This window comes from Lutra lutra, chromosome 7 (assembly GCF_902655055.1).
Source record: "Lutra lutra chromosome 7, mLutLut1.2, whole genome shotgun sequence".
NCBI classification, from domain to species: domain Eukaryota; kingdom Metazoa; phylum Chordata; class Mammalia; order Carnivora; family Mustelidae; genus Lutra; species Lutra lutra.
The window spans coordinates 144,104,651-144,125,535 of NC_062284.1; the positions used below are offsets into that span (position 1 = coordinate 144,104,651).

The window sequence follows — 20,885 nt, forward strand, 5'->3', positions numbered from 1 at the left end:
ATTTTTAACCAAGAAACGATCACATATCTCACGAATACTGACTCTGACATCACAAAGGCACAAAAGCCAGTTTATTGAAACTGATTGCTGAGTAAGAAATGAAATCTTTGTCTTACAGAATGTTGTTCATGAGCTAAGAATAACCAATCAGGTCATCTACTTGAATCCGCCGATCGAAGAGTGCAGGTACAAGCTGTATCAGGAAATGTTTGCCTGGAAGATGGTTGTGCTGTCTCTTCCCCGGATCCAGAGTCAGAGGTACCAGGTGAGCCTTCCTGGCACCCTCACCGTGACCCCTCGGACCGGGCCCCCCCGGGGCTCTGTGGCACCACTGCTCCGTCATGCCTCTTTAAATTCTGCTGTTGTCTGTCTTCTCAGTCTGCACACTTGGGTCCCAGCACTCTAAGGGGAAGCAGAGGAGGCTTATGTGACTTGACAGTTCTCCTGGGCTGCCTTTCCGAATAGTTGCCTCTACAATTCCAATCTCGGTAGTTTCGTAGAAGTTCCCTCCATGAACTTCTCTGGGAATTTTAATTCTGGTTCCTCCCCACCCCCACTTACTATAGAGGTTTCCAGATACATGTGAAACTAGGAGTCTCATGAATTCACACCAGCCTGCTTTGTTTATTATCATGTGGTCAATTTAAATTTTGATACCTTTTCATCCACCAGATTATTTCAAAACAAATCCTAGTAATAATGTGCTTCTGGAGCAAAAGGAAAACCCAAAAGACTAGGTAGTCCTTGGTCTCTAAGCAGTATTACTTCGCATAAGCAGACCTCCAGAGCCTGTTAGGCCAGCTCTTCTAGAAGCTGTTAGCTTTGCACCAGATGCAACATGGGCTGAGTCCTTAGAATTTTTTGCTGTAGCAACCACCTATAGACTCATAGTCCTGACAGTGATTAGCCCAAACTTGGCAGTGACCAGCTAATCAGGACCCAACTGTGAATACTGGTTCCTTCCGCTCTGGGCAGTCTGTACAGATGGCAGGATATTTCTTGTCATATCCTGGTTTTTTTTTTAAAGATTTTATTTATTTATTTGACAGAGAGAGAAAGAGAGAAATCACAAGTAGGCAGAGAGGCAGGCAGAGAGAGGGGGAAGCAGGCTCACTGCTGAGCAGAGAGCCCGATGCGGGGCTCGATCCCAGGACCCTGAGATCATGACCTGAGCCGAAGGCAGAGGCTTAACCCACTGAGCCACCCAGGCGCCCCGTCATGTCCTGTTTTTTAACCAGCCATGTTTCTGTTAGTCTCCACATCTGATGGAAGTGAAGCCAGCCCCTCTTCTGCTGGGTCCCATGCCCTTGCTCTGTGGCTCAGTCTCCTGTCTGTGAATAAGCCTGACCCCTGTCACCCTCTAGCCATCTTACTTCTTGGTTCTCTTGGTAAAAACATAGAGGACTTGTCTGCACATCTGCTCTAGGTCCCTACTGCTCAGACGTGAGGGTCCCCGGCCTTTCCCTGTCACTGTGGCAGCCTTCTCAGCCTGAGAAGTGGCAGTGGCAGAATGTGACAGGTGCGCACCCCCTCCTGCTGGATATGCTTGTTCCTCTTGGCTGTCCTGCTTTTCCTCCCACTCACTGGCCAGTCTCCTCTGCTGGCTCCTCTTTGGCTCTCCTCCTTCCAGCCTCTGCCTCTCTCTGTGTGCTGCCCACCCCAGAACTCTGTCCCACACAGTCCACTCACTGAATGCTGGCCATGTGTAACAACTCCGTTCTCACATCTCTAGCCCAGCCTTTGTCTTGACCTCCAGACCCGTCTCTCCTGCTGGCTCCCGGGCGTCTCCACCAGATTGATGGGTGCCATGCACTGAACGCGCCTCTGACCCCCTCCCTCAGACTTGCCCCCACCCCCAGTCTTTCCTTTCCCCACCTTCAGCCCACTCAGGCCTAAGTCTAGGTGTCACCCTGGCCTTCCACTGTCTCCGTCTTCAAAATCAACCTTGATCTTTTGCCCACATCCACTGATACCACCAATCCAAGGTACTGTCACCTCTCACTGGGGTTCTTCGGGGTCCCCCTGACAGATCTTTGTGTTTGCTTTTGCCGCCCTAAAACCTATTTTCAACACAGCAGCAGTGTAAGACTTAGATTTCATGTCAGTCCTGACACTGGTCTTCCCAGTGCCCACTGATGGCTTCCCGCGCCACCCCGCATGAAAGCCACGTCCTATGGCAGAGTGCTGGGCCCCAGCTAATAATGCTGCTTGTGGCCTCTCTGACCTGAGCGCCTGCATCCCACTCACTGACTCTGCCCCGGCCACACTGGCCTCTCACTCTCCTCAGACAAGCTCTTGCCCCTGGGCCTTCGCACTTACTGACCTCTGCTTGGAACCTGTGGTAGCGACGTGCTGACATAGCATACTCCCTCCCCTAGTCCTGCTCAGTGGGGCCTTCCCTGACCTCCCCCACCCTGTACTCCCAGCCTTCCTCCTTCCTGCTTTGTCTCCAGAGCGCTGCTCACCCGCTAATGTTCTATATAGTTTGCTTTTTCCTGTCTTTCCTCCCATGGAATATAAGTCTGTGTGAGCAGAGATTTTTGTCTGGCTATTTCTCGAGCCTGGAACAGTGCCTGGCACATAGCCAGCGCTCCGCTCATTGACGCGATGGCTGGTCATCACTTCCATCATCCAGGCTGGTGTAACTGTGCAGTCACGGTCATCTTAGTCCTTTAGACCTCACCTTTGGTGTTCCACTGCCACGGAGAGGCTCTGCTCCCAGGGCTCAGAGAGCTCTGTAACTGCTTTTACGTAGTGACACCGCATGCTCTAGCTTGTGGTTGGTCTGACGTTCCCTTTATTGGCCGATGAGTGAAGTTCGAGTAGGCCTCTGATTTCTCATGGCTGGGGTAAGGGGACATTAAATGCCAATTTTATAGCAAGCTATTCCCGCAGTTCATTTGAATTCAGTGAAAGGGGCTCTGAGATGAACATTTTGTATATGCTGTTTGTGCTCCTTCCGCCTCTGCTTCCTTAGGTGGGCGTACATTATGAGCTGACTGAAGAAGAGAAATTCTACCGGAATGCTCTAACGCGGATGCCTGATGGCCCCGTTGCCCTAGAGGAGTCCTACTCTGCGGTCATGGGCATCGTGACTGAGGTCGAGCAGTACGTCAAGGTGAGAAGCTCGCAGTGTCGTTCAAATATTGCTGTAGAGTCTATTTTAATGTAGCGCATATGCGGTCTAATAAAGATGGGAGCTAAAGTCTGTGCACTGTGTATACCGTGTGATACACTAGATAACGCTTACTTTAAACAGTCAGCAGTAGAGCAAATCTTACAGTCTATTAACTCACATTTCAGAGAACAGTGTATTTTTTTCTTTTAATATGAAAATTCTGAGAGTTTGAAGTGAATTTTTTTGGCAGTGTTGAAAGTGAGTCTTTTTAATGAAATATGAACGTCCTATGCACGAGTGGTCTGCACAGTGAGAAGCCGGCTGTGTGCTTGACCGTGCCCTTTGCCTGCAGGTCTGGCTTCAGTATCAGTGCCTGTGGGACATGCAGGCTGAGAACATCTACAACAGACTGGGGGAAGATCTCAACAAGTGGCAGGCTCTCCTGGTTCAGATAAGGAAGGCCAGAGGCACTTTCGACAACGCAGAAACCAAGAAAGAGTTTGGGCCGGTGGTTATAGATTACGGCAAGGTGAGCTCTGCTGTCTTGTCACAAGGGGTGGAGGTGGCTGGCTCTCGAGGCAGCGTCTGATGTGTGGGACGGGGATGCAGCTGAAGCCCGAAGGAGCTGACGGCCTGTTGTCGGGGGCTCGTTCACCTGCAGGTTCAGTCTAAGGTGAACTTGAAGTACGACTCTTGGCATAAGGAGGTTCTCAGCAAATTTGGGCAGATGCTCGGATCAAACATGACGGAATTCCACTCCCAGATCTCCAAGGTGAGGAAGCAGGATCCTGGCAGTGAGACGAGTCTGCTGGTGACCTGGGCCCCGCGTTACCCTTCTGTGTTCTCTCCGAACAGTCACGCCAGGAGCTGGAGCAGCACTCGGTGGACACGGCCAGCACCTCTGACGCAGTGACCTTCATCACCTACGTGCAGTCTTTGAAACGGAAGATCAAACAGTTTGAAAAACAAGTTGAGGTGAGTTCCGGAAACAGTTCAGAGTCTCAGGATCAGCCTGGGAGGTGCTTCGAGTTAGGTCTGCACAGTCCGCAAGCCACCAGCTTGACCCACCTGCTGAGCTGGTTTAAACGCGGATCCTGGTGTCCCAGGGTCTGCATTTTAAACAGCTCTGCAGGTGACTTCTAAGCATGTGGAGGTTTGAGAACCACTCTGTCTTGCCTTTTAAATCTTGGACGTTAGCTGTTGATCTTTGAGTCACACATGCATTGGTTTTTCTAACTTGGAAGGAGGGGGGCGATGCACCTCAGCAGCACACCTTCTGTCCTCTCAGGGCCGCTCGGGCGCAGCCGGGTGTGGGGTGTACCAGCTGCCACAGGCTTGGGCCATGCTGCTTCCTGGGTGACGTACTCCCTGGGCAGGTTTCTGGACAAGAGCAAACATACTGATGTTCTGTATTCTAGAGCTGCAGGGTGTCTTCCTTTTACATGGAATCTGACGACGGTTTCTATTGTGAAAGAAAAAAAACCCTCTGTTTTTCACCTCTCAAAGCTCTACCGCAATGGCCAGCGCTTGCTGGAAAAGCAAAGGTTCCAGTTCCCGCCCTCCTGGCTCTACATCGACAACATTGAGGGCGAGTGGGGGGCCTTTAACGACATCATGCGGCGAAAGGACTCTGCCATCCAGCAACAGGTGGCGAACCTGCAGATGAAGATTGTGCAGGAGGACCGGGCCGTGGAGAGCCGCACCACAGACCTGCTGGCCGACTGGGAGAAAACCAAGCCTGTCACGGTGAGTCCCGCCCGCCACACCCCAGCCCTGAGGCAGCCTCCACTGCGAATCCATGTCCTTTTTCCCACGCTGAAGGCTTTGCTCTGACTTAGCGTTCCAGTGATGAGGAGTTACCTTTTTGTAACTTAAACAGCACTTACCAACTTAGAGCTCTTTTTATGTAGAAGCCCTCGTGACGATCATTTAAGTCAGCAGGTGGTTTTAAAAATTTAAGGTTTTCTGTTAAGTTAGTCTCTTACTTAGGCATATTCAAAAATTAGAATTTAATTTCTCGCAGACACAGGCCAAGCCTCACGTTGGCATGTGCTGTGGGAGGCAGATCCTGCCATCCTTGTTGTCATCATTGCTTCTGTACCCAGGACCTGCCCCTTCAGTCCTCTTGGTTCATTCAAATATTTACTGAGCACCAACTGTGTTCCAGGCAGTGGGGACAGAGCAATGACCAGGAGGGACACTGCAGTGGGAGAGGCAGGTGAAAACGAGCATGGAAGACATGTATTTGAGTCAGATGGGGATCGGTGCCATGGGGAAGGGCCCAGGCGGACGAGGAGTGTTGGTGGTATGCTGCCTTACAGGGAGGGTGGCGTCTGAGGGGAGACCTGCGGGAGGAAGGGGAGCTGGCAAGTCACGTAGTGGCGGGGAGGGGGTTCCTTAGAGGCGACAGTGTGTGCAAGGCTCAAGCAAGTACAGAACCGTGTACCTGGTTTCCTAGGGGAGTTCAGTCTGATTTGTTTAGACATGAAAACAGGAGCATAGGGGAGAAGAGGGGGCAGATGGGTATGACACTCCGAATGTTAATCTGGTGTTCTGGTTTGGGGTGTAGGAGTTCCGCAGGAGGCCTGGTGACAGATCTAGCCTCCCTCCTACTCAGCAGAGCTCCGTCCTGCCTCAACCCTGCCTGTGCTCTTGGACCCAGAGATCCGACTTTGTGTTTAATTCTGGTTCGAGGGCTGCTGTTTTAAGAAGCCCTTTGCTTTCACAAGTGCCAGGACTGTAGCTTTGCAGAATGCTGGCTCTAGCAGGGGCGTGAGTATTCCTCAGTAGGCAAGATTCTGATCACCAAAATTTGAATATTGTTTATTGCCATTTTTTGCTAGTAACGTGTTACAGTCTAATTTTTTTATATTTTATCTAGTCATTTTCAAATTATTGAAGAGTCAGCAAATCATAGTTTAATTCTCAACTAGAGGCCATTTCACTGAGGACCACTTGATTTCCCGTCCCTCTCTCAGTAACTGATGCAGTGACTGTGTACCTCAGGGAGGGCATGGCTGGCAGCCACCGCCCGCCCCCCCCCCCCCAGAGCCCCGTGCCCTCAGATCGGGAGAGGCCTGTTCCCAGCCCCAGTTTGTCCTAACTCTTCTCTTCCTGCCTCCCCAGGCACTTAGTGAGATGGTAGCTAAATGGAGTGGTACTCCACCTTCTTGTTTCTTTTAGTTTATCTTTTTGTAAGATTTTTTTTTTTTTTTCTTATTTGACTGAGAGATCACAAGTAGGCAGAGAGGCAGGCAGGGGGGCGGGAAGCAGGGTTCCTGCTGAGCAGAGAGCCTGACTCGGGGCTCAATCCCAGGACCCTGAGACCATGACTCAAGCTGAAGGCAGTGGCTTAACCCACTAAGTCACCCAGGCGCCCCCTTTTTTCTTTTTTTTAAATACATGTTGATTCAAGTCATCTCTGTACCCATCACAGGGCTTGAACTCACGACCCGGAAATCAAGTGTCACATGCTCTTCCGACTGAGCCAGTGAGGCACATCAGTGCTCTACCTTTCTTATTCATGCTTTGTTTATGTCAGATACAGGAGTAAAAGTTACATTCGTTAACATAGATCATAAGCATACATCTTGCTGAAGAGGTACTTACACAGAGACATGTTTAAGGAACCACAAATTTCCAGACTCACCACAGGCTCTCCCTACCGTTTCAAAGCCCAAGCAGGCATCTGTCCTGAGACTTAGCTCTGCAATTCCACACTTTGCTTGCAGGGCAATCTTCGCCCGGAGGAGGCGCTTCAGGCTCTTACCATATATGAAGGAAAGTTTGGCAGGCTGAAGGATGACCGGGAGAAGTGCGCAAAGGCCAAGGAGGCGCTGGAACTGACAGATACAGGACTTCTCAGCGGCAGTGAAGAGCGTGTCCAGGTACGGACTGCGGGTGGTAGGGGTGGGGCTCCTCATCCTCGATCTGCCCTTGACCGGGGCCTTCTCAAGGGCCCTGCCAGACCTGCAGTGGTTCCTGCGTCCAGAGGCTCACTGCTGTGCTGTCGCCATCACAGGTGGCCTTAGAGGAACTACAGGATCTCAAAGGCGTTTGGTCAGAACTTTCCAAGGTCTGGGAGCAGATTGATCAGATGAAGGAGCAGCCGTGGGTCTCCGTCCAGCCTCGGAAGGTATACCTAGTCCCAGCGGCTGTTGTGTGCCCTCACGTGTGGGGAGTTGTAGGTTTCGCTTTGAAGCTTTATCCACCTGGCGTGAGTTTACCAAGTGTCACAGGGTGGTCGTTCACAGATTTCGTCTGGACTGATGTAAAATGTGCTTCAAAACCAGGTGGTTTTTTTAAATTACTTAATTTATTTGAGATGAGAGAATGAGATGGAGCAGGGGAGGGGCAGAGGGAAAGGGAGAAGGAGAGAAGCATACTCCCTGCTCAGTGCAGAGCCTGACGCGGGGCTCAGTCTCCTGACCCTGACACATTGACCTGAGCCGAAGTCAAGAGTTGGACGCTTAACCAACTACTGCACCCAGCGCCCCTTAAAAGCGTTTTATAAGATATTCGCCATTTAAAGAATGTGTTGGCAAACTAAATACCACCTTTTCTCTCCACAGCTTCGACAAAATTTAGATGGCCTCCTGAACCAGCTGAAAAACTTCCCCGCGCGATTACGGCAGTATGCATCCTATGAGTTTGTCCAGAGGCTTCTGAAAGGTTACCTGAAGGTAGTGAGTCAGGGCTGGGGTCCCGGGCGTCCTCTAGGAGCACGGCTGCACAGGTGATCCACTGACTCTCTCCGCAGATAAACATGCTGGTGATTGAGCTGAAATCCGAGGCACTCAAAGATCGCCATTGGAAGCAGCTGATGAAAAGGCTTCATGTTAATTGGGTTGTTTCTGAGCTAACCCTTGGCCAGATCTGGGATGTTGACTTGCAGAAAAATGAAGCTATTGTCAAGGACGTGCTACTTGTGGCACAAGGGGAGATGGCTTTGGAAGAATTTTTGAAGCAGGTAAATAATAGACCGGTAGCCATTTTGATGTCCCGTTTCTGGCTGTGACGTAGGTTTGAGCCTGTGGTGTTTGTCCCCGTGACACCTGCTTGCTTGTGCGGCTGGCGAATGCCCACATATCGATAACATCCCTTCTTTTGGTTTTAACTCAGATAAGAGAGGTATGGAATACTTACGAGCTAGACTTGGTTAACTATCAGAACAAGTGTCGCTTGATCCGAGGCTGGGATGACCTCTTCAACAAGGTCAAAGAGCACATCAACAGCGTCTCGGCCATGAAGCTGTCTCCGTATTACAAGGTACCATTGCTGGGGAAGCCTTCCCTCTCTTACTGAGCGTCCTCCTGCACTTTCTCTGTAATATCGTTTGACAGGTTTTTGAAGTGTTAGTCAAACAAGTTGACCTAATTTGCACTTTTTTAGTAAGCTTTGGCATATCTATGAGTGAAAGGTTTAGCAGCTGGGATCTGCTTTCCGTCTATCCACTAGGTTTTTGAGGAAGATGCCCTGAGCTGGGAAGACAAGCTGAACCGGATCATGGCTCTCTTTGACGTGTGGATCGACGTGCAGAGACGGTGGGTCTATCTGGAAGGCATCTTCACGGGCAGTGCGGATATCAAGCACCTGCTGCCGGTGGAAACACAGCGGTTCCAGAGGTACGACCTGCAGCCAGGGAGCAAGAGAGCCGAGTCGTAGACGTGTCTGCTAACCGCTCTCATGTAAAAGCTAACAATGGCTTCAATTTGATTTGTAGTATCAGCACGGAGTTTTTGGCTCTGATGAAAAAGGTATCCAAGTCCCCCCTTGTTATGGACGTTCTGAACATCCAGGGGGTCCAGAGGTCTCTGGAGAGGTTGGCAGACCTGCTGGGAAAGATCCAGAAGGCATTGGGAGAGTACCTGGAAAGGGAGCGATCGTCTTTCCCCAGGTAAGATGCCTGCTTTGACTTGCGCAGAAGTGAAGTTCAGTTTCAAGAGCCATCTGCTCTCCCTTCTGGGGCTGTGTGTTGATTGTTTTCACATCAGGAGTTGTGTTTCCAATAATCCATTCAATGAATATTTCTCTCTTTTTGTGCACGTATTCCTAATTATAGTGAATAATCCCTCATTTTTCCCTTGCATTTGTTTATGAAGCTTCACTGAAACTATTATCCACCCTTCCAGGCACCTCATAACTCTTAAAAATTCAGCTCTGGTTATTTTCCAAGTGGTATTTCTTCCTTTCTGCATAGTTTGATTACTATAAATTGAATAGGCTTTTAAGAAATAAGACTATGTAAAAGGTAAAATAAGTAAATAAGAAGTCCATGATGTAAGGCAAATGACATGAAATCTGTGGAATTCCTTTTCAGTAATTTCTAAGATAAATATGTGTCGCCTGGGTGGCTCAGTGGGTTCAGCCTCTGCCTTCGGCTCAGGTTGTGATCTCAGAGTCCTCGGGCTCTCTGCTCAGTAGAGAGCCTGCTTCCCCCTCTCTCTGCCTGCCTCTCTGCCTACTTGTGATCTCTCTCTCTTTCTGTCAGATAAATAAATAAATAATAAAATCTTAAAAAAAAAAAAAAAAATGGGGGCCCTTGGGTGGCTCAGTAGGCTAAGCCTCTGCCTTCAGCCCGGTCGTGATCTCAGTGTCCTGGGATCAAGGCCCACATCAAGCTCTCTGCTCAGCAGGGAGCCTGCTACCCCCCCTCTCCCTCTCTCCTGCCTCTCTGCCTACTTGTGATCTCTCTTTCTCTCTCTGTGTCAAATAAATAAATAAAATCTTTAAAAAAAAGTATCTTCTGCTGAGGGCTAGAAAAAGTTTAATGTGGGGGCACCTGGGTGGCTCAGTGGGTTAAGCCTCTGCCTTCAGCTCAGGTCATGATCCCAGGGTCCTGGGATCAAGCCCCGCATTGGGCTCTCTGCTCAGCAGGGAGCCTGCTTCCCTTCCTCTCTCTCTGCCTGCTTGTGATCTCTCTCTGTCAAATAAATAAATAAGAATTTTTTAAAAATGAAAAAAAAAAAGTTTAATGTGATCTCTGTTCAAACTTGGAGATTGACCACTACCATCCAAATCCAGTTTCCCTTCCTATAGTTTGATGTTACATTTTTTGGGGGGTGCCTGGGTGGCTCAGTGGGTTAAAGCCTCTGCCTTCGGCTTGGGTCATGATCTCAGGGTCCTGGGATCAAGCCCCACATCAGACTCTCTGCTCAGTGGGGAGCCTGCTTCCCCCGCTTTCTCTGCCTGCCTCTCTGCCTACTTGTGATCTCTCTGTCAAATAAATAAAATCTTAGAATAAATAAATAAAATCTTTGAAAAACATTTTTTTGAGATTTTATATATTCGACAGAGATCACAAGTAGGCAGAGAGGCAGGCATAGAGAGAGAGAGAGAGAGAGGAGGAAGTAGGCTCCACGCTGAGCAGAGAACCCAACGTGGGGCTTGATCCCAGGACCCTGAGATCATGACTTGAGCCGAAGGCAGAGACTTAACCCACTGAACCACCCAGGCATCCCTTGAAGTTACATATTGATCGACTACTTACCTATGTATAATATTTTAGCAACTTGAATGCTATTTTAATTTTAGGTTCTATTTCGTGGGTGATGAAGATTTGCTTGAAATTATTGGAAACAGTAAGAATGTAGCTAAGTTACAGAAACATTTCAAGAAAATGTTTGCTGGAGTTTCGAGCATCATCCTGAACGAGGATAACTCTGTCGTCTTGGGCATTTCATCCCGTGAAGGAGAGGAGGTAGTTGAATGTGTGATTGTAGCTAAGAGTGCCTCTCTCCTGTCTTTGCAGTCTTCATTCTTGAACTGCGTTTATTCCAGGTCATGTTTAAAACTCCCGTGTCGATTACCGAGCATCCCAAAATCAACGAGTGGCTCACGCTGGTGGAAAAGGAGATGAGAGTCACGCTGGCTAAACTTCTTGCTGAGTCTGTTACAGAAGTTGAGATTTTTGGTAAAGCAACTTCAATTGACCCGAATACATACATCACTTGGATTGATAAGTACCAGGTAAATGCAGCAGAAGTGGGTCAGCGTAAAGGCGGGTGCACGGGGTGTCCGAAGTGATCCTTTGGTTCTTGTGTCTCGTGTCGTTCAGGCCCAGCTCGTGGTTCTGTCAGCCCAGATCGCCTGGTCTGAAAATGTGGAGACCGCGCTGAGCAGCATCGGGGGCAGTGGGGACGCGGCGCCCCTGCACTCCGTGCTGAGCAACGTGGAGGTCACTCTCAACGTGTTGGCCGACTCCGTCCTCATGGAGCAGCCGCCACTCCGGAGACGGAAGCTGGAGCACTTGGTGAGTCCCGTGTCTGACTCGTTCCTCACCAGTCGGGTGCTTGTACCTGCAAAGTCCTCTGATGGGTGTTAGGGAGAAAAGGAGGTGGCGAGTTTTTGAGTCTGGGGTGGGTATTTACTGTCTGGTCCTGTCGGCAGGTGACCAAGCCAGAGTGGGGAGTTTTGTGTACACATCCTGGTAAACAGGAGGTGATAAGCTTGGATCAGGGCTTTCTGCTCTTGCTCCGCATCCCTTCCCAGAGCAGCGCCCAGGGGCTGGCGCCCGTGCTGCAGCCAGACTATGAGGTCGGAGACGCATGTCCTGCCCATTGCAGTTTGCACTTAAAGTAGTTTTGTTGGTTGTTTGGTTTTGCTGCAGCTCAATTCTGCCCATTTCCAGTGTGTAAATAACAGCTCTGTTAGGTTTTGTGGGTTTTTTTTTTAAGATTTTATTTATTTATTTGACAGATATCACAAATAGGCAGAGAGGCAGGCAAAGGGCCGGGAGGGGGTGGGGAGCAGGCTCCCTGCTGAGCAGAGAGCCCCATGTGGGGCTCGATCCCAGGACCCTGAGATCATGACCTGAGCCGAAGGCAGAGGCTTAACCCACTGAGCCACCCAGGCACCCAACTCTGTTGGTTTTAAGAATGAATTCACATTTTGGAATATTTACTAAAAGCCACTGTAACTGGATCTTACATCTCAAGTTGAAGGTGTTCAAGGATCGCATCCCCAGGAAAGGCACTGTATACTTCTCCAGTCCCTGATGAATTCTCAGACTGACTCTCTGCTCAGATTACAGAGCTGGTTCACCAGAGGGATGTGACTCGGTCCTTGATCAAAAGCAAGATTGACAACGCCAAATCATTCGAATGGCTCAGCCAGATGCGCTTTTACTTCGACCCTAAGCAAACTGATGTGCTCCAGCAGCTGTCGATCCAGATGGCAAATGCCAAATTTAACTATGGCTTTGAGTACCTCGGCGTCCAGGACAAGCTGGTGCAGACCCCACTCACCGACCGCTGCTATTTGACCATGACTCAAGCCTTAGAGGCCAGGCTGGGAGGGTCCCCGTTCGGTAAGTTACTCCACAGACCTGGACGGACGGAGTGTGAAGAGTAAGCATACTTTGTAAAGAGTAAACCAGTGACTTTAAACCTATTTCTTAATTTTGTAGGTGGAACATTCTAGAATTTTAGATTTGTTTGTAGTTATTAAATCTTTGGTTTTGTAAATGAATTGTGTAAAGCCAAGATCCCTCCCCATGGACTCATGTGCTCCATCCTGCTCTTTAAATGACAGGGCCGGCCGGGACTGGGAAGACCGAGTCGGTCAAAGCTCTTGGCCATCAGCTTGGACGCTTTGTTTTAGTCTTCAACTGCGATGAAACCTTTGATTTCCAGGTGAGAAGCTTTCTGAATCCACCTAAAGTCTAGTGGTTTGAGAGGCCAGCTGGGGAGTGCCACCCTGGGCCCCTCTCCAGGCTGCTGGCCTCACAGCTCGGCGTGGCTCATCCGCACTTTTCTGGGGACTGGGGGTGCCGTGACTCTGAGTGGGGCTCCAGTGTAGGTGCTCGGGCAGTGACTTGAGCTGCATGTTCTTAGAAGAAATCGTTAGTGCCTGTGTCTGGGAATAAATTTTCTTTTTTCTTTTAAGATTTTATTTTTTTGACAGAGGCACAGCGAGAGGGGGAACACAAGCAGGGGGAGTGAGAGAGGGAGGAACAGGCTTCCTGCTGAGCAGGGAGCCTGATGCGGGGCTCGATCCCAGGAGCCGGGATCATGAATCCTGAGCTGAAGGCAGATGCTTCATGACTGAGCCACCCAGGTGCCCCGAGAATAAGTTTTCTTAACCAACTAAAGGCGATAGAATAAAGAGAAGAGCTTTCTCATTAGGATTTCACTGGCAACGGAGGAGGAGAGGTGCGGTGCACTGAAGCGTGCGCTGACAGTCACTGCAGTCACCAACGGGCCTGCTCCGTGCGGGCCACTGGACCACGCACGTCCCTTGTCGGCCTTATGTCCCCTCCACAGCCAGCTGGGAGGGCGGCAGATGGAGGGCCCAGTCCAGCACCGGGACCACTGATCCAGCACTGAGACCCTCTCTCCGCTCTGGTTTCAGGCGATGGGACGGATCTTCGTGGGGCTGTGCCAGGTGGGCGCGTGGGGCTGCTTTGACGAGTTCAACCGTCTGGAGGAGCGGATGCTGTCGGCCGTGTCACAGCAGGTGCAGTGTATTCAGGAGGCGCTGCGGGAGCACTCCAACCCCAACTGTGACAAGAGTGAGACTTCCCTTTTTCTTTACAAGCTACTTAGCAACTGTGGAGGGGAAGCCCATGTGGGCTGGGTTCCGTTTGGCCACCTTAACGTGGCATCGAACTTCCCCTCCAGGACTCAGTGCTGCAGGCGGGGTGGCAAGACCTGAGATGATGCTGCATGGGCAGTCTACGCTGCTCAGACCAGAGCGGCCCACACCCTGGCTGCCTTGCCCAGGTGGACAGAATCCCCGTGCTCCCTCCCACAGTACCTGCCTGCAGCACGTGTTGGGCCAGTGTGGGCCCTCCCAGCTCCCCTCCCCGTCCCTGCGTGCCCCTGGAGCCAGCCTTCCTGGCCGCCTGCTGGCAGAGTGTTCTTCCAGGGGGCCTCAGGGACATGCCCTCTGTCACTGTAGGAGGACCTGTGCTGAGAGGCTCTGGTCCCCTGCCTCGTTCCTACAAAGCCAGGCACACCGGTGGGGGCGGGGTGGGTGCTGGAGGGGTAATGGCAGCGGCGGCCGCCATGCAGTCCACTTGCGTTCTGCAATAGTAGGAACCTGTCTTACCAGAGGACTGGCGGAGCTCTCGGTGAAACAGAGCGGTGTTAGAGAGAGCAGTGCTCGGGGTTCAAGTGTGGGTTCAGGTGTGGGTGGCGGCAGTTGATCCCAGAAGAGGCAGTCCTTGGCATCTGAGCCAGTCCGTTGTGTCACGTGGACTGATTTTTATTTCTGCAACTGCTGTTGGGTTGCGCTCCTGTCCTTCCGTGACCTTGTGACACCCAGCAGTGCGGAAGCGGAGTGTGCGTTTTCTGCCCTTGGTGACTGTTCCACGTGCAGGTGGCTCTCACGTAGGTGGTGTGTGCACAGCTATGTCTGCCCAGGTAGGGTGACGTGCCTGGAGGAGCGCCAGAGAGCGGCTCCCCCGCAGGCCTGGGCTTTGAGCTTTAGAGGCTGATGGGGAGATGAGTGCTTTCAGGGAGGTTTTAGCCTGGTTTTGAACATTTCAAGTCTTACCGCCGTTCTCTGGTCTCAGCCTCTGCCCCCATTACTTGTGAACTGCTCAACAAGCAAGTGAAGGTGAGCCCGGACATGGCCGTCTTCATCACCATGAACCCCGGCTACGCCGGCAGGTCCAACCTCCCCGACAACCTCAAGAAGCTCTTCCGGAGCTTGGCCATGACCAAGCCCGACCGGCAGCTCATCGCCCAGGTCATGCTGTACTCACAGGGCTTCCGCACCGCCGAGGTCCTCGCCAACAAAATCGTCCCATTCTTCAAGTGAGTGCCCAGAGTTACCCGAGCATGTGCTAGCGCGTGTGCGATGTGCCGCTGCGGTTCATCTCTGACCCTGGCACAGCTTTCCAAGTGCCCGTGTCTGGTTTCTTGACTCTGTGGCTGCTTAGACTGTGCTGTTCTAAGGTGAACGTTTTCTCTTTCAGACTGTGTGATGAGCAGCTCTCTTCCCAAAGCCATTATGACTTTGGTCTTCGAGCTTTGAAGAGTGTACTGGTAAGTGCAGGAAACGTGAAGAGAGAGAGAATCCAGAAGATCAAGAGGGAGAAAGAAGAACGCGGGGAAGCAGTTGATGAAGGAGAAATTGCAGAAAATCTACCTGAACAAGAGGTTCGTACGTATGTTCTTCTAATCGCTCACACCTTAAACACTAACTTTTTTTTAAAAAAAGATTTATTTGAGAGAGAGTGTGTGTGAGCAGGGGAAGGGGTGGGGGGAAGGGGTGGGCACAGAAGCAGACTTGCCACTGAGTCCCGAGCCTGACTTGGGGCTCCATCCCAGGGTCCCAAGATCATGACCTGAGCGAAAACCAAGAGTCAGAGGCTTTAACTGACTGAGCCACCTAGGCACCCCAGACACTAATATTTAAATTTGCCTTTTCAACATCTAAGCCATGGCTTGAGAGGCCCCATGGTAATCCCCCGGCCTGGGAAGGATGGGTAGAAGAACCTGTATTTGCACAGTGAACTGAGTCACTAGCAGCCACATCTTTCTGACGTACCTTCTGGGGACATGGCAGTGGCCGTTCAAGCCGGGCTCCCCCCCAGGCCCCAACACCCCTGCTCAGAGCTTGTTTGTCTTCTTGCCATTAGATTCTGATCCAGAGTGTCTGTGAGACTATGGTGCCCAAGCTGGTGGCAGAAGATATCCCGCTGCTCTTCAGCCTCCTGTCGGACGTGTTCCCCGGGGTACAGTACCACCGGGGCGAGATGACTGCGCTGCGAGAGGAGCTGAAGAAGGTGTGCCAGGAGATGTACCTGACGTACGGAGACGGAGAAGAAGTCGGCGGGATGTGGGTTGAGAAGGTAAAGGGGGTTGACCCCGCTGGCTGCACTGTGCGGTCACGGCAGCCCCAGGCCCCAGGAAAGAGCCACGTTCGAGAGAACTGGACCGTGAGGGCCAGGGGGCTGCTGCTTTATCAAGATGGGACCCAAGGCTTTTTTCATAAACATAAACCTAATGGTTTCCGTGAAAATTTCACGTATGTGGTGGAGTTCATTCTCTAGAAACACTGACACTTACGGAAATACTTATGGAAAGTATTTACTCCAGTGTAAGTTTTACCACTAGACTCGCCAACATCGTAGGGTTAACAACATAAACCTGCTAACCCGTGCGGGTGGATGGTCTGTGTGGGCTTCTTTTCTCTCCTTGCTCTGGGAGACTGAGCAGCGTACGGTTACACGGCTGCATGCTGACCGGACCGGCGCCGGACGGGGCTCAGCCAGGGAGCCTCCACCCTCTCTAAAGGGGATCTTTTGAGGCAGCTGGGTCGGCGTCCCCAGTTCCTCTGGCTCCCAGCTGAAGAGCGCCCCTAGTTTAGTGAAAAGCCCTATTGAAATATTTTTTGCAGATGTGGCTCATGAACCATTAACTTTAAAAGTTCCGGTATAGTGCTTGCATTTAGGGATTCAGAGCACATGTCTCGTGTCTGCTGCCACGAGGAGGGGCTGGAGAACCTTCTTGTTCTTCTCTGGAGTGGTTATGATGTGGTCTGTTTGGCCCGGCAGGTCCTCCAGCTCTATCAGATCACACAGATCAACCATGGCCTGATGATGGTGGGGCCTTCAGGAAGTGGGAAGAGCATGGCTTGGCGCGTGCTCCTCAAGGCTCTGGAGAGGCTCGAGGGTGTGGAGGGCGTGGCCCACATCATTGACCCCAAGGCCATCAGCAAAGACCACCTTTACGGAACCCTGGACCCCAACACCAGGGAGTGGACGGATGGGCTGTTTACACATGTCCTGAGAAAGTGAGTTTGCCACGATTCCCGAAAGTGGGCCCTGGTGCTCTGACCTTACATTAGCGGCAGGTATTACTTTTCTAACCAAAACTGAATGAGTTAAGTCGTCACTGCAGAAACCATGTAGGTGAGCATCTCTGATCTCCGAATCTCAAGTTGGTCAACAGCTGTTTCAAAACCTTTCCAAACCAGGATCATAGACAACGTGAGGGGTGAGCTGCAGAAGCGCCAGTGGATCGTCTTCGACGGCGACGTGGACCCCGAGTGGGTGGAGAACTTGAACTCGGTGCTGGATGACAACAAGCTCCTGACTCTGCCAAATGGCGAGCGCCTCAGCCTTCCGCCCAACGTAAGTGGCCTTCTTTGGGGCATCAGACCAGGCGGCCTGTGTGCTAGCAGAGTGCTGCTCTGGAGGTGAGGCTCCAGGGTCTGTAGCAGCGGTCAGCCAGGTGAGTAGTTTTCAGGGTTGACAGAGTCTCCTGGTGCTAGATTTTTCCAGTCCTTTGGCTGGCAAGAAGTAGTTCCATTGGACCAATACCTTTCTGCTCTCAGCTAAATGTTAAGCATACTCCGTAATTCCCGATTAACACTCCTAACCGAACGTTAGGGGCTTGTCATTAGGATTTCTGTAAAGTTACCTTACATCTGGGAAGTGGCAAAGTGGAGTAATTTAGATATGGAAGCTGTCAAAGCTGTCCCTCGGAAATGAGCTTTTGGTCCAGGCCCTGGACACACCACCGGATAGATAAGGAAACGTTCGTGGGCCTGGCAAGGACTCGCATCCTACTGACGGTCCAGCAGGAGAAAACCAGACCAAACCCCTGCTGTCCTGGGACACACAGTCTGACGTGATGACAGAAAACCAAGGGAAACAGTGTTAGGTGGTAAGGGGATGACAAGCTGGAAGAGAGTGGTGGGTGTTGGCGAGATCTGGAGGGTGCCCTGTCAGGAAGGGCGACCTGGAAGCATCCCCAGGAAGCGTCTGTAGAGAAATCGAGGCAGGTGGAAGAGCCAGTCTGTGGGCCTCCGGGTGTGCCGGTTCCAGCTAAAGGGGCCGATAGCAGGGGGCTTGGTCAGAGATGCAAGGACCAAGGTGAGAGAGGTGGGTGAGACCAGGGGAAGGGGGCCGCCGGATCAAGTTCAGTGGGGGTCACCGTGAGGACTGTCACGTGCCTGCTGGGGGCGTCAGGAGCCTCGGGAGAGTCTGGGTCAGATCCCTCTGGCTGCCGGCTGCAGCGTAGTTGCAGGGAGCAGGGTGGGAGCAAGGGGACTGCCCAGGAGCTGGGCAATCATCCAGGCACGGCCATGGGTGTGGGCCGGAGGAGTTGGCAGTGCGGGAGCTGCTGAGTTCTGCTGTAATTTAAAGTTCCTGCTGGTGGGACTGGCTGAGGGGCCAGAGATGGGCGTGAGAAAAAGGAGGAACCGTTTTGAAAGAGCAGCTGGTGCATGTGAACCTTTGGACCAGCATTGGTGGCTGTCATCACGTCAGAAACCAAGCCAGGGATGCCTGGTGCCGCTCAGGAAATGTGCATTTGGACTTTTGTCTTGATTGACTTGTCAGGTCTTTCTGTTGTGGCTTGTTATCCAGTAGATCCTGACCATTGCTGGAAGGAGATTGCTCTCCTGTGGGGCGGGCTAGCCCCGAGGTTAAGGCTCGGGAATCAGACCATCTGGTTTGAATCTCAGCCCCATTTTCAGCACTAGACCTGGGTGGGGTACACTTCCCCATCTGTGGAACAGAGACACTGACTGACTTGCCTGCCTCAGGGATCAGGGTGAAGGTTGCTGGGTTCAGGCGGGGAATGTGGCAGCCATACCGGCCTGGGGTAAGGCTAGTGCTCCTCTGCCGCCAATGCCCCCTCCAAGGGAGCTGTTCTCTCCTCCAAGAGTGCATCTCCAGGGCTCACCTGCTCTTCTCCCAGCACACACGCTTCTGACCCAGATTCTTCTATTTTTTTCTTTAAGATTGAGCCACCCAGGCACCCCTAAATATATCAGTCGTTACGCGTCTGCCTTCAGCTCAGGTCATGATCTCAGGGTCCTAGGTTCAAGTCTCAGCAGGGAGTCTGCTCCTCCCTGTCCCACTCCCCCTGCTGGTGTTCCCTCTCTAGTTGTATCTGCCAAATAAATCTTAGGGAGGAAAAAGATTTATGTATTTATTTTAGAGAGTGCACAAGTGCTCGTGTGTGCAAGCAGAGAGGAGGGGCAGGGACTGGGGGGATGGAATCCTCAAGCAGACTCTGCTGAGTGTGGAGTCCAGCAGGGCGCTGGATCCCACAACCCTGAGATCATGACCTGAGCGGAGGCCAAGAGTCGAACACTCGGCTGACCGAGCCCCCCAGGCACCCGCCCTTCCCAGATTCTCGCGGAGAGCAGCTCGTGGATGGTGTAGTGGTGGCAGTCATAGAAGTTTTCACCTTCAAACAAAGTGAACTAAGCACAAAAATATTATAATTGTTCTTTCACTGTGTGCATAGGTAAAAGAATTTTAACGTCTTGAGTTTCTACCGGACCACATTGTTAATATGCTTTTTTCTCTCCAGGTGCGAATAATGTTTGAAGTGCAGGACCTGAAGTACGCCACGCTGGCCACGGTGTCGCGCTGCGGCATGGTCTGGTTCAGTGAGGACGTGCTCAGCACGGACATGATCTTCAACAACTTCCTGGCCCGGCTGCGCAGCATCCCCCTGGATGAAGGGGAGGATGAGGCCCAGCGCCGACGCAAGGGCAAAGAGGACGAGGGGGAGGAGGCCGCCTCCCCAATGCTGCAGGTGCGAGGCCGTCAGCGCTCTGCCCGGTGCGGCCACAGATCTGCCTCGGAGAGGGCAGGGACGTGCCACCTCCCGAGGGCCGGGGAGCCAGGGAACCATGGTACTCTTCGAGGGTGGTCTCTGCTCGTCTGTTGAACAAGGGCTCTCACGGGAGGTTCGCATAGTCAGTGCCGTCTTATACCAGCTCCCAAGGAAGGAGTCTCCTCTGCCGAAGTGCAGATGTGTTTGGGAAAATTTAAAGAATTCTTTTGGTTATCTGACTTTTCTTTGCAAATTGATGAAACACTGCGTTTTCCCATTTCAATGGTGAAAGCCCGTGTTTCTAGGAAATGTGGTCGAGGACTACCAAGATAAAGGAAAACGAGTAAGGGTTGGTCATTGAAGGTTATCAAAAAAAAATTGTTTGTAGGTCACATGACCCTCTCCTGGGCTTAAGTGAGAATATATATGACAGCCTCTGGGCTTTCTGAAATACTAGTTCCATATCGTTTACTGCCTCTTGCAGATCCAAAGGGACGCAGCCACAATCATGCAGCCGTATTTCACCTCCAATGGCCTGGTCACCAAGGCCCTGGAGCACGCCTTCAAGCTGGAGCACATCATGGACCTGACGCGCCTCCGCTGCCTGGGCTCACTCTTCTCCATGCTGCACCAGGCCTGCCGGAACGTGGCCCAGTACAACGCCAACCACCCCGACTTCCCCATGCAGATCGAGCAGCTGGAGCGCTACATTCAGGTCGGGGGGCACGTGCGTGGAGGGGGAGCAGGGCTCCACCGGGGCCGGGCATGCACGAGCTCTGTGCGCCTCCCGAAACTAGGTGCCCGCTGGGAGGTGTTCTCTCTCCTGGGCACAGGGTCAGGCTTTCATGGGGGCCAAGAAAGGTGCCTCTGTGTCCATGAGCCAAGAATGCTGGGAACCACTTTCTTCAAGGTTATTGTTGCTGAAAGTGTCTTTATTGTTGTAACTGTATTTAAAAATGGGTTTTGTTTTTTCTTTCAATAGCGGTATCTGGTTTATGCCATACTCTGGTCCTTGTCTGGAGACAGTCGGCTGAAAATGAGAGCAGAGCTGGGTGAATACATCCGGAGAATCACGACAGTGCCACTGCCCGCCGCGCCCAACATACCGATCATCGATTACGAGGTACGGGCTCGGAGGGCGTGGCCTTCTTCCCCTTGATCTTGCCACGTTGGCTTAATTCCTCCCAGAGCCACCTCACCGTGGGCTTGGCTTACTCTTTCCATTTCATAAAAAGGTTCCG

The 20,885-nt window shown here is 51.8% G+C and overlaps 1 protein-coding gene across 1 annotated transcript in view; it reads left to right on the plus strand.

Annotated features, from left to right (window-relative positions):
- DYNC1H1 (dynein cytoplasmic 1 heavy chain 1) overlaps positions 1 to 20,885 on the plus strand; it is a 68,748-nt gene that overhangs the window by 21,760 nt on the left and 26,103 nt on the right. The window contains exons 11-37 of the mRNA XM_047735322.1: positions 119 to 265; positions 2,978 to 3,118; positions 3,471 to 3,647; positions 3,780 to 3,890; positions 3,974 to 4,093; positions 4,625 to 4,864; positions 6,850 to 7,005; positions 7,140 to 7,253; positions 7,690 to 7,800; positions 7,878 to 8,087; positions 8,240 to 8,386; positions 8,576 to 8,742; positions 8,841 to 9,014; positions 10,652 to 10,817; positions 10,898 to 11,086; positions 11,175 to 11,369; positions 12,143 to 12,425; positions 12,650 to 12,750; positions 13,469 to 13,628; positions 14,634 to 14,877; positions 15,039 to 15,222; positions 15,705 to 15,917; positions 16,623 to 16,861; positions 17,045 to 17,201; positions 19,396 to 19,623; positions 20,129 to 20,359; positions 20,627 to 20,767. Coding sequence (XP_047591278.1) covers positions 119 to 265; positions 2,978 to 3,118; positions 3,471 to 3,647; positions 3,780 to 3,890; positions 3,974 to 4,093; positions 4,625 to 4,864; positions 6,850 to 7,005; positions 7,140 to 7,253; positions 7,690 to 7,800; positions 7,878 to 8,087; positions 8,240 to 8,386; positions 8,576 to 8,742; positions 8,841 to 9,014; positions 10,652 to 10,817; positions 10,898 to 11,086; positions 11,175 to 11,369; positions 12,143 to 12,425; positions 12,650 to 12,750; positions 13,469 to 13,628; positions 14,634 to 14,877; positions 15,039 to 15,222; positions 15,705 to 15,917; positions 16,623 to 16,861; positions 17,045 to 17,201; positions 19,396 to 19,623; positions 20,129 to 20,359; positions 20,627 to 20,767 — 4,746 coding nt within the window. The remainder of the gene's footprint in view (positions 1 to 118; positions 266 to 2,977; positions 3,119 to 3,470; positions 3,648 to 3,779; positions 3,891 to 3,973; positions 4,094 to 4,624; positions 4,865 to 6,849; positions 7,006 to 7,139; positions 7,254 to 7,689; positions 7,801 to 7,877; positions 8,088 to 8,239; positions 8,387 to 8,575; positions 8,743 to 8,840; positions 9,015 to 10,651; positions 10,818 to 10,897; positions 11,087 to 11,174; positions 11,370 to 12,142; positions 12,426 to 12,649; positions 12,751 to 13,468; positions 13,629 to 14,633; positions 14,878 to 15,038; positions 15,223 to 15,704; positions 15,918 to 16,622; positions 16,862 to 17,044; positions 17,202 to 19,395; positions 19,624 to 20,128; positions 20,360 to 20,626; positions 20,768 to 20,885) is intronic.